The sequence below is a fragment of the Nuphar pumila genome, chromosome 2, assembly GCF_984573655.1.
Source record: "Nuphar pumila chromosome 2, dmNupPumi1.hap1.1, whole genome shotgun sequence".
In the NCBI taxonomy this organism is placed as follows: domain Eukaryota; kingdom Viridiplantae; phylum Streptophyta; class Magnoliopsida; order Nymphaeales; family Nymphaeaceae; genus Nuphar; species Nuphar pumila.
The window spans coordinates 4,763,998-4,776,546 of NC_143250.1; the positions used below are offsets into that span (position 1 = coordinate 4,763,998).

The 12,549-nt window shown below is 40.7% G+C and overlaps 1 protein-coding gene across 1 annotated transcript; it reads right to left on the bottom strand.

Annotated features, from left to right (window-relative positions):
* Positions 1-2,262: 2,262 nt before the first annotated feature.
* On the bottom strand, positions 2,263-9,975 carry LOC149844547 (TMV resistance protein N-like). The gene is made up of 6 exons (XM_089997653.1): positions 9,375-9,975; positions 7,345-7,924; positions 6,841-7,314; positions 6,268-6,534; positions 4,285-6,171; positions 2,263-2,394 (listed from the first exon to the last, which is right to left on the bottom strand). Exons 1-6 carry the CDS (start codon positions 9,848-9,850, stop codon positions 2,263-2,265), a joined length of 3,816 nt encoding a protein of 1,271 aa, XP_089853779.1. The 5' UTR covers positions 9,851-9,975.
* Positions 9,976-12,549: the final 2,574 nt, after the last annotated feature.

A 12,549-nucleotide genomic window follows, 5' to 3' on the forward strand; every position in this document is an offset into this window, starting at 1 on the left:
AGAGGAACTTCTTACCTTTCCAAGGACACGGTAGCAGCTAGGCGAGAAAGGGAAACCGTTGGTGGACCGTCGCGAAGGGCACCCTCATCATCCCCTACTACGGAAGGGGCACGAGTTCAGGGGAGCCACGCGACAACTCACACACCCGAGAGAAATACTCAGCATGAAGGTAGAGAAGAAAGTATGGAGATCTCCCCTGGATCCCCAATGAGTCAGAGTACGAGAATACCGCCTGAGTATACCACGAACCGCATTTTATATGAATTGCTACAAACGACTCGTGCCCAACAAAATCAGCCACAGACAGTGATTTCTGGTATCACCTTATGGGCGGAGAGGTTCAAGAATATGCAGCCTCCGCTCTTCGATGACACTTTTGACGGTGTCGTGGCAGAGAATTGGCTGATGCAAGTTGAGAAGGCATTGGATGCCATCCAATGTCCAGATGATCAGAGAGTTTGGATAGTTGTATCCAATCTGACCAGCGATGCAGAGCACTGGTGGAGATCCATCAGGGACACCTTAGAGCCGGACACTTACTTGCCTTGGTCCACTTTCGTGAGGAGGTTTTACAGGCAGTTCTTTCCAAAGTGTCAAAGGGTGGAAAAAGAAGAAGAGTTTAGGAAATTGAAGCAGGGTGACATGACAGTCACCCAATATACTGCACGTTTTAACTCTCTCTCCCATTTTGCCAAGTCTTTGGTGGCAAACGAGAAAGAGAAGTGCAGAAGGTTCAAGAGGGGCTTGAGGCCCGATATTTTGAGGTTGGTCGGGCCACAACAAATAAAGAAATACAACCGACTTGTGGACTATGCCTCTAGGTACGAGTTTTGGGAGATGCAGACAGTTGAGAAATCGCAAGTGAAGAAAAAAGTCAAGACGGAAGATAAGACCCAGCATAGCGGTGGCAATATGGCAGAATCTTCTCGAAGGAAGTTTTATTCTAAGGAAAGATTCCAGCGCGGCAATAAGAGGCATTTTGGAGGACAAAACCCTGGTCAGAACCAAGGTAAACAAGTCAAGAATGCTGGCAATCAGCAAGCCAAGCGGCAAAGGTTCCAGAAGCCGGTCCAGTCGGACAATGCTTGCAAGACTTGTGGTCTCCAGAGGCATGAGGGTAAATGCAACTTGAGAAATGTCAAATGCTTCAACTGCCAGCAGATGGGGCATTATGCTAATGAGTGCCCACAGCCTGATTGAAGAAACAACGCTCTACCAAAGCCGAAGCCAGCAGTACCAGGTCGCGCCTATGCGACTGCTCTTCAAGAAGCTCTTGCCAACCCTGATGTGGTTGAAGGTACACTTCTTATTTCTGGTGTTCTTGCGTGTGTGTTATTCGACTCAGGAGCCACACATAGTTTCTCTTCTTCAGTATTTGGGAAAAGGTTGTCAGTGACACCTTCTCGATTGAGTGTTTCTTACTTAATAGAGACCCCTATAGAAGAAACCACTATTGTGGATACTGTGTATCCTAATTGCGTTGTAATAATTGAAGATCGAGAGTTGCCTGTGAACTTATTGCAACTCGACTTCAAGGATCTAGATGTTGTTTTAGGCATAGATTGTTTGTCGGACCATCATGCCACTATTGATTGTAGAAGAAAGTGTGTCAGCTTTCAGATACCTCATACTCCAACTTTCACATACCAGGGTGTTAGAAAGTTACATAAGTCAGCTATTATATCGTGTTTAAAGGCTAATATATATATTGAGAAGGGATGCATGGGATTCCTGACGTACATGAAAACTGAAGAGAAAGAAGACCTCACCATATCAGATGTAGACATAGTCCGTGAATATGATGATGTCTTTCTAGAAGATCTTCCAGGTCTCCCTCCTGATCGGGAGACTAAGTTCCAAATCGATCTAGTTCCAGGAGCAACACCCATTTCAAAGGCTCCCTATCGGATGGGCCCTGCGGAACTCAAGGAACTCAAAGAGCAAATACAGGAGTTATTGGAGAAAGGATTTATTCGACCTTTAGTATCTCCTTGGGGTGCTCTAATTTTGTTCGTGAAGAAGAAGGACGGATCACTGCGTATGTGTATCGACTATCGTCAATTGAACGCGGTAACCATAAAGAATAAATACCCATTACCTAGAATTGATGATTTATTCGATCAACTGCAAGGAGCGACATGCTTCTCAAAGTTGGATTTGAGATCAGGTTATCATCAATTGAGAATTAAGAAGGAAGATGTGGCCAAGACAGCATTCAGATCAAGATATGACCATTATGAATTTATGGTCATGCCTTTTAGTCTAACCAACGCACCAGCTGCCTTCATGGACATGATGAATAGAGTATTTAGACCTTATTTGGACAAGTTCGTCGTGGTATTTGTCGATGACATCCTCATATACTCTACTTCGAAGGAGCAACACGAAGAGCATCTGAAAATAGTTTTGCAGACACTTAGAGAACATAAGCTCTATGCCAAATTCTCTAAGTGTGCTTTTTGGTTAGAACAAGTGTCATTCCTTGGACACATTGTTTCTAAAGACGGGATTATGGTAGACCCTGTAAAGATTGAAGCAGTCACCAATTGGTCAAGACCCAAAAATCCTACGGAGATTCGCAGCTTTTTGGGATTAGCTGGGTACTATCGAAGATTCGTTGAAGGATTCTCGTTGTTGGCGGCTCCTATGACGAAACTCACAAAGAAAGATGTAAAGTTCGAGTGGAATGAGAAATGTGAGCAAAGTTTTCAGGAGATAAAGAAGCGTTTGACCACTACTCCAGTGTTGGTCTTACTTTCTGGATCTGGAGGTTTCACTATTTATAGTGATGCCTCTCACAAAGGATTGAGTTGTGTTTTGATGTAACACAGAAAAGTGATAGCTTATGCATCTCGTCAGCTCAAAACTCATGAAGTCAACTATCCGACACATGATTTGGAGTTAGCAGCGGTGGTTTTTGCCCTTAAGATATGGAGACACTACCTCTATGGCGAGCAATTTGAGGTCTTTACCGACCATCAAAGCCTTAAGTACCTGTTTTCTCAGAAAGAGTTGAACTTGAGGCAAAAGCGATGGTTGGAATTTCTGAAATATTATGATTTCGAGCTAAAATACCATCCGGGTAAGGCAGATGTAGTCGCTGATGCTCTTAGCAGAAAGGCAGGAGCCCTAGCTAGACTTACAGATTGGGAGTTATTTTCCTCGATGGCTCATCAGAAGGCAGAAGCTCAATGCTTGCCAGGTCGATTATTATTTGTACAAACCACATTGAAGTCAGAATTGTGGGATCAGATTAAGGAAAAGCAACCTATAGACCTAGAATTGATGCAAGTAAGAAAGAAGATTTCAGAAAATGTAGAATCGAAATTCAAAATTGATGATCAAGGACTTATTAGATTTCGTCAGAGAGTGTGCATTCCCAAGGATGATCAACTTAGAAATGTGTTGATGGAAGAAGCACATCATTCTAGATATGCCATCCATCCCGGTAGCACCAAAATGTACCGAGATCTAAAAGATGCGTTTTGGTGGAGTGGTATGAAGAGAGACATTGTTGAGTTTGTTAGCAAATGTCTAGTATGTCAGCAGGTGAAGATTGAGCACCAAAGACCAGGTGGCCTTTTGCAACCACTTCCCATACTCGAATGGAAGTAGGCGAATATATCAATGGACTTCGTTTCGGGGCTTCCTAAGACGAAGAATGAGATGGATTCAGTATGGGTGATTGTCGACATGCTAATTAAGTCAGCTCACTTTTTAGTTTGTAAGACAACTCACTCGTGTGACCAACTGGCTCAATCGTTTATTAGAGAAATTGTGAGACTTCATGGAGTACCAGATTCAATTGTTTCAGATAGAGACTCGAAGTTCACATCGCGGTTTTGGCAAAGCTTTCAAGAAGCTATGGGGACGCAGTTAAAAATGAGTACAACTTTTCACCCTCAGTCAGATGGTCAGTCAGAGCGAACCATTCAGACCCTTGAGGACATGCTTCGGGCATGTAGTTTGGAGTATAACGACTCGTGAAATGATATTTTGCCATTAATGGAGTTTGCCTACAACAACAACTTTCAAGCAAGTATAGGCATGACTCCATTTAAAGCATTGTATGATCGACGATGTTGAACTCCCTTGTGTTGGGATGAAGTCGGAGAAAGGAGTTTGTTAGGACCAGAGATGGTTCAGCGAATAACAGATCAAGTGAGATTCATTCGAGAGCGTCTTCTCACAGCACAAAGTCGTCAGAAGAGTTATGCGGATAAAAGACGTCATGAGTTAGAATTTGAGCAAGGTGATTACGTGTTTTTAAAGATATCTCTTTACCTCTGCAGATTCTTCAGGACTTTCCTGAATTTTACTCTCTTTACCTTCTTCCCCTTCATTGCTTTCCTCTGCAGATTCTTTACCTTCTTGCTGTTCGTTGCTTTCCTCGAAAGATTCTTCACCTTCTTCCCCTTCGTTGCTTTCCTCTACAGATTCCTCACCTTCTTGCTGTTCATTGTTTTCCTCTGAAGATTCTTCACCTTCTTCCCCTTCGTTGCTTCCCTCTGCAGATTCTTCACCGTCGCTCTCAATCATATTTTCTAGGTCCACTTCCTCCTCTCCACTGTCAATATCCCCCACGATTAAATATCTTAAACTTTTCAACTCCCATAAAGGAAGTGGAGTTGTCAGCTTTGTACCATGGATGCCCAACTTCTCCAGCTTCTCCAGGGATACTACAGATCTAGGAAGCTCTTTAATGTTGGTGCCATCCAAACTGAGTTGTTTTAGGTTTACCAGATTCCCCAAAGAATGAGGCAATGCACTTATTTGCTTACAGCCCGATAAGATTAATGTCTCAAGTTCAGTCAACCCCCAAATTGAATGAGGCAGGCGTCTAAGTCTAGGGCAACATGTCATCTCCAATGTCTTCAGGTTCAAAAGAGAGCCTATAGAATCAGGAAGCTCTTCTATGCTTGCCTTTTCAATGGTAATGGACACCAGAGTTTTCATAATTCCGATGGAATTAGGCAACGCACTTAATGATCTACAGTTGTGGAATTTCAACTTCTCAATTTTGGTCAAACCGCCAACTGATTCAGGTGTACTCTTGAGATCGCCGATAGGATCGGGTAGCACTCTCAATGACTCACAATCGACCAACTCTAGTCCCTTGAGTTTCCAAATTGAATGCGGCAAGCTTCTTAGCCTGTGGCAACCTCTCAATTCCAATCCCTCCAAATTCTGAAGGTCTCCAATAGAAAGGGGCAGCTCTCTAATTTTTGTTTCATCAAGATACAAGTCGCGTAACTTGTTCAAGTTCCCAATTGAATCCGGCAAGCTTCTTAGCCTATAACAATAAGACAGAAGCAACTTCTCTAAATTGTGAAGGGACCCAATAGAAAGAGGTAGCTCTCTAATTTTTGTTCCATCAAGTAACTTGTTCAAGTTCCCAATTGAATCCGGCAAGCTTCTTAGCCTATCACATTTAGTCAAAGACAGTTTCTCTAAATTGTGAAGGGACCCAATAGAAAGGGGCAGCTCTCTAATTTTTGTTTCACGAAGATACAAGTAACGTAACTTGTTCAGGTTCCCAATTGAATCCGGCAAGCCTGTAAGCCTATCACATTCAGTCAAAGACAGTTCCTCTAAATTGTTCAAGTTCCCAATAGAAAGGGGCAGCTCTCTAATTTTTGTTTTACAAAGATTAAAGTAACGTAACTTGTTCAAGTTCCCAACTGAATTCGGCAAGCTTCTTAGCCTATCACAACCATACAGAGATAGTACCTCTAAATTGTGAAGGGACCCAATAGAAAGGGGCAGCTCTCTAATTCTTGTTCCACCAAGATCCAACTCACGCAACTTGTTCAAGTTCCCAATTGAATTCGGCAAGCTTCTTAGCCAATAACAACGAGACAGAGATAGTTTCTCTAAATTGTGAAGGGACCCAATAGAAAGGGGCAGCTCCCTAATTTTTGTTTTACGAAGATTCAACTCACGTAACTTGTTCATATTGCAAATTGAATCTGGCAGATGCGAGAGACCCCAACAGTTAGATAAGTCAAAGACAATCAACTCTGTAAGACGACCAATGGATTCATCAAGTGAGCCCAATTTGTGACATCCCATGAGTGAAAGTTTTTGTAAATTTGGTAAACGATCAAAATTAGGAGATTTCTGAAGTTCAATGCATCCCTCAAGCTTAAGATGTCTTAAACCATGGAAGACCTGCCAACATACAAAACCACTGTCTTGTTTAAGGAAGCAATCACAATTAGAAAGTGCAAAGAAAGAAGGAATATAAACATTAATTAAAATACTAACCTTAGTTCCTTCATCCCATAGTCGCACCATGTTACCATATGATAAGTCGAGATACCCAATCCGCTTGAGGTCGAACTCCTCTGGTAGTGATCCCATCGGGCAACCATGCCATTCTAACCATCTCAAACTTTTGGGCATTTTGCTGAAATCGCCTTCAAGATTGACACCTTTGATACCAAGCAATCTCAAACTGGACATTTTGGTGAAAGCTTCAGTGCTCAGACTTGAATAAGAAACATTAATGAGGCCTTCAATATTTTGTGACCCCTGGATGTGCCCAACATGTACACTGTCAAGTTGTGAAATAGAGAACGACAAATGAAAAAATATGACAAAAAACATAGCAACTTTATTTTGTTTCTTTTCAGTTTTGCCATTAATTTATTTTTAGGCCATATTGATATGTTGTCCTCTAATTTTTCAGGTGACAAAAAGGGCAAAATTCTAAAAAAAACAGATTTGTCATATTTGTAATTTGTGGCCAATCTCTGCATTATATATGCCCATCTACCTACGCCTTTGTCTAAACAAAGAAATATTAGTAAATAAATTGTACCATTAATTAGTTATTACCTTACGATCATTCAATACATCCCATGCATCAAAGTGATCCCATATCCTGCTGCGATTTGCTATGTTTCTCCCCATATCTCGCAATTGATCATGCATCACCAATGTATTATAATATTCATCAATCTTCAAGAGAGATTTATGCAAGAGTACTTGAATTGTTAGGTTCGAGGCAAACCCACACCCATCGAGCACATCGGTCACATATTCTCTTTCCTCACCAATAAACAAGCATGCGATGTCGAGAAATATTGTCTTCTGCTGTTGGTCAAGTACATCGTAGCTTATTTTCAACCTTTCTTGAATACTAGCGTGAGGAACACGCTTCAACTTTTCCAACATTTCTTTCCATTGTCCTTTCTCTGTCTTGTCAAACAACTCTGAACCCAATACTTCCAGTGATAAAGGAAGTCCACCTGCGACTCCTACTACTTTTCGGGAGATCTTCATAAATGGATCGAGAGGTTGGCTTCTCCCGAAAGCATGCCAACTAAAGAGCTCAAGTTATTCTTTTGGATCCATTTCTTCAGGCTTATAAATCTCATGATCCTTCACATGATGCACATTTAGTACGTGCTCCTCTCTCGTTGTTATTATGATCCGACTTCCTTTCTCAAACCAGTCTCGTTTACCAGCCAATTTATTAAGCTGATCTTTTTCATCAACATCATCAAGAATAATGAGGACTTTTTTGCAACGGCATCTCTGCCTTATTATGCCTGCACCTTGATCCACATCATATATCGCTGGGTTACTGTCATTTGCAATATGAGAAATGAGTTGTTTTTGCAACGTGACCAGCCCATTGTGTTGTCCTGCTGCTTCCCTGATATTTGAAATTAAGCATGCAGCATCGAACCTATCAGAGATTCTATTATAGATGACTTTGGCTAGTGTTGTTTTCCCCATGCCCCCCATCCCACAAATGCCTATCATTCTAACATCTTCAGCTTCGATGTTCAACAATTTCATCATCTTGTCTACCCGAGGCTCGATTCCAACAAGGTGCATGGTGAGATCCAATGTATTGCATTTGTGCTCAAGCAAAACCTTCTTGACGATTATCTGGATCAATTGTGGCTCTTTTCTGCATGTTTTAATCGTTAAAGCAACACCAATAAGAGAAGAGATGAAATAAGAAAATGTCTTTTAAACATTTTTCATATGTAATGTATGTTCATCAAAGAAATCACTATGGTATTTGGTTTTTTCTTTTTGTTGATGAGGAGCCCCCACCGAGAACCAGGTGACTTTGCGAGGTAATACTCAGACCAGTTAAAGTCTTAAAGATACCTGCATATCATCAAGTGGGAGTCGAACCTGAGATGAAGGGCTCATCAACTTCTGCCCAAGCTCACTCCCACTCGGGCGACTGGCGAATGTTGGTATTTGATAACGCATTTAGTTTAAAAAAAGGATTCAGGAAGGAGTACGGATCCAATCATATTTGACATAGGATGGGATCCGTCCTACATTCAATCCTACCCATCCAACCAACGGCTAGGATTATTGGTCCACATTCTCACCAGGACGTGGATTAATCCCACATCTGTTTGATTGGCTGGATGTAATTAGATCTCTCTAGATATTGTTGGAAAAAAAAGATGATGTTTTTCCAAAGGCTGTCATGTCTAATTCAATAAGGAAAGAATAATAAATTTTGAGGCCAGATGCATTTAAAAGCACGCTCAATGGAGCAAATTAGAATTAAAACTGGTAAAGGAACCCAAAGAAGGATGCAAAGGCGTCACAGACTGAATTGGGGTCATTCTTGGAGGTAGGTTATTAGAGCAGATCTACTACTACTTTAGCTGGGTGTTGGAGATGGGAGAGGAAAAGTAAATGGGTGGTGAGGCTGGAGTTGTTAACAACCTCGTGAGGATGCAGTTGAAGATGGGCCATCTCCACCCCACTTCTCCACTCTCAACACCATTGTCATCTCCCAAAACAGAGCTCCCAAATACCTGTAGGAGTTGGTGTATCATCATCTCCCAAACATCTACTCCCACCAAGTAGGGATGCAAGGAAGCCATTGATTGGACCCAATAGTTTGCAAGGTACTTGATCCAATCACTTGATCTGGTCTCCCTAACATATACCTGAATCAAAGATCATATTCACAGCACAAATGGCTGCTAGCTAGCTACTAAACACGTTGAGGACGGATTGGGTAACCAAATATTTTTTTATTCAGTTTGGGGTTGTACACATAATTTATCGTTTTCACATTAAAATCAATAGGTTTTGCCATCTTCAACTGATGAAGTACCGCAAGATCTCATATCATAAATAGATCTATAACTGTACAATCAGATCCAAGTTGGCCCGATCAGGATGTGATTTTGAACCCATTCACTCTTGAAAATGGCATCCAGTATGGGGTCAACCATAACCCGACCAATCCCGATTCTGATCCATTTCATTCCAAGCCACAAGAAGCAACCACTATCCGCAGAGAGAGAGAGAGAGAGAGAGAGAGAGAGAGAGAGAGAGAGAGAGAGAGAGAGAGAGAGAGAGAGAGAGAGAGAGATATGTACCCATTGTACTGGTTGTCAAGATCAAAGCCTTTGAGATTACCAACTTTCGTCAATGCTTCCTTCCACTCCCTCACTTTCTCCGCTTCGATACGCTCTTCATAGTCGCGGAATGCTTCTTCATAGGGGCCTTTTTGTCGGCGAACATCTGATGGATCAACGTGGTAAAAGACTGGGAAGATGATCTTGTTGCAGCGAACCATCATAGCCAACTCCATCAAGCACCATCTGGAGTCGGCGTAGCCCTTGGACAGGATAACTACGCATACAGCAGAGCGTTCGATCGCTCTCCAAAGGTTTTCGTCAATCCTTTTCCCATTCTCCAATTCCTCGTTATCCATGAAAGTACGGACCCCCTTATGTTTCAGAGCTTTGAACAGGTGTCCGGTGAACCCATTGCGGGTGTCCGTGCCTCTGAAGCTCAAGAAGACTTCGTACTCAACTGAAGAAGAAAATGAAGTATTGAAAGGAGATGACATGGTTCAAACTCTTTTAGGTCTTCTGCAAGAAATTATCTGAGAGTCTGAACCTGCTTTTCATCCAACGCAGGAGGAAGAAAGTGAAAACCTTTCTTAAAAAAAGAAAAAAGTGTAGAAGGAAAGCACATGGGTGCTATCCCATCGTCCCAATTAAAATCATTAATTGTGAGCCGCCTCGATTGACTTTAACCATAAAGACAAATGCTATTCTCTCTCATTTTTGAGTCACACTTTGTCTTTTCATTTGCTAACATTTCCTGTTTACCTAAAATTTACAACATTAAAAAAAAAATCACTTTGCCAGCATCTTCGACTTACTCAAAAAAGTCCAGTGCTTGGGGCAGCGGAGCATGATACATGTGTTGGACGCGTCGTTAGAGGCTCAGTTTGGAGACTGGTTTATGCATTTGAAAAAGTGGCAGGCTACAGTTTCTTTCTTTATTCTTTAGTGAAAATACAAAGGATGGAGGACCTCTCAATGCATAAACACCCACCCTAAGCTAGGGTTTACAAATGTCCAACACCAAGGTAGTTTGACCAGTTTTTTACCAATTACACTAACTCTCATTCCAACTACTAGTTTCCAAACAGAACAGAGAAGGTCCACTTCATTGTGGCGCAATTACTGTCAAAAAATGTTATTGTGTGATGAGAAGAGTTGATTTGATCTCAACCAGACATAAACATGGATGTAAATGGGTTGGATTTAGTTCAGATAAAAGTATTATCAAGTTCGACTAATCAATATCCTGCCAGTTCTACTTGAGATGGAACACTGAGCTTGTGTACAGCCATCCAAGCATTCTTGGGTTGGTTCTTGAAGCTGATCCCTCCATTGCTTGCTCCGGTAAGCCCACTGGTCCGCCATCATGAACTCTACAACCATATATATAACATTGGACTAACTCGTGGGCTTCGAACTCACGAGTGAGAGGCTCTATTTTTTATACTAGTATTTTTCATAACTCACCCTCGAGATGTGATGGAGATGTTTGCTTTAGTTGACACCAGACCTTTAATCATGTTTTCCCAACATTTAAGCTATATTTTTTTCAAGGTCAAAAAAGAATGGCTTACAAGGTGTTGAACTTTCATCTTTGAAAGAAACATACTTTTATGTCGAAGAATATGATCCAAGGGTTCGGGGTTTTGAATTATAAGTGCAATATAAACTGGAATATGTAAAACTTGTATGAACCGAGTGTTATAGTTTTTTTTTTGCAAATCTAACACTGCAGATAATTGACTATTTGATCATTGTAATCTGATCAAAATGTGATTTTGATGCTTGCATATTTATAAAAATTTCGAGCCATCTATGTCACACGGAATCGGCTAGAGAGGCGCCGCACCCGAGTCGACACGGCCCGACACGGGTGCAGACACGGGTGCGGCTTCGGACTCGGTCAACGTCGAGTCGGACTTGGTCAACGAGTCGAGGCCGAGTCCGTCTTTTTTGGACTCGATCAACGTTGACTGAGTCCAAAAATTATTTATTTTTAAGGGAAAAAACAAAAAAAAATGATCCCCGGACCCTCCTTTCTGCAAGGGCAAAAGTACAATTTGCAAAGTTTATAAAAACACTCATGCTGGTGCCAAACTTTAGAGGACAATATCCACATATATGCACACAGGATATATATATATATATATATATATTTTAAAATATATATATATAACTGAGTCCCCGTGTCCAAAATTTTTAAAATTGCGCCGCACCGTGTCGCACCCGCACCCGCACCCATGTGACATAGCGAGCCATTGATTTTCAAGCCTTAAAAGATCCTTCTTATACATCATAATCAGATGATCCACGAGTCTGTTTTTACAAAACACTGCATGTAGATTGCATCCGTATGGTGAAATTTTAGAATAATATAAAGAAAACCAATGAAATTCTTGATTCATAACAGTTTACATATTTGAATGGTTTATAATATATAATTTTGGAATAAAATCAAACCAATGAAAATCTCGATTCATACCAGTTTACATATTTGACCCGTTTATATATATATTAGAGTTCAGGTGCTTAATGAAATATGATTAATGATACATGCTTGATGGGTTTTTTTGTTATTTCGGTATTTTTTTCGCAATTTTGACCCTATAAATGTGTTGGGCATGGTCGTTTTACAAGGAATCTATACATGGATTATGTGTTTTCGAAAAAAAAAAGATATTTGGAGCCTCTAAAATTTACAAAGATTTTTTATCGTTGACTATTTGAACCTTAGAAAAACCCACCCATGTGTCATGATTGAACACTTCAAGAGTTGATCCTATAAAATCAAGTACATGGATCACATCTGTAGGGTCAGGATTTATAAATAAAATGAAAAAAACCTAAAAAACCCACTAACCACGTATCATTAAACATATATTGTTAAGCACCTATGCTCAACTCACACACACACACACACACACATATATATATATATATATATATATATATATATATATATATATATATATATATATATATGGTTATTGTGAGGGTCATATGACAATGTTTCTAACGCAAAGGGTGGATCTGATCTCAACGAGACATAACGAGGGATGTAAATGGGTTAGATTTGAGTCAGATGTAAGTATTATCAAGATCGACTAATTAATATACTACCAGTTACACTTGAGATGAAACATGGACCTTGTGTATAACCATTCTCCACTTAGGCCATCCAAGTATTTTTTGTTTG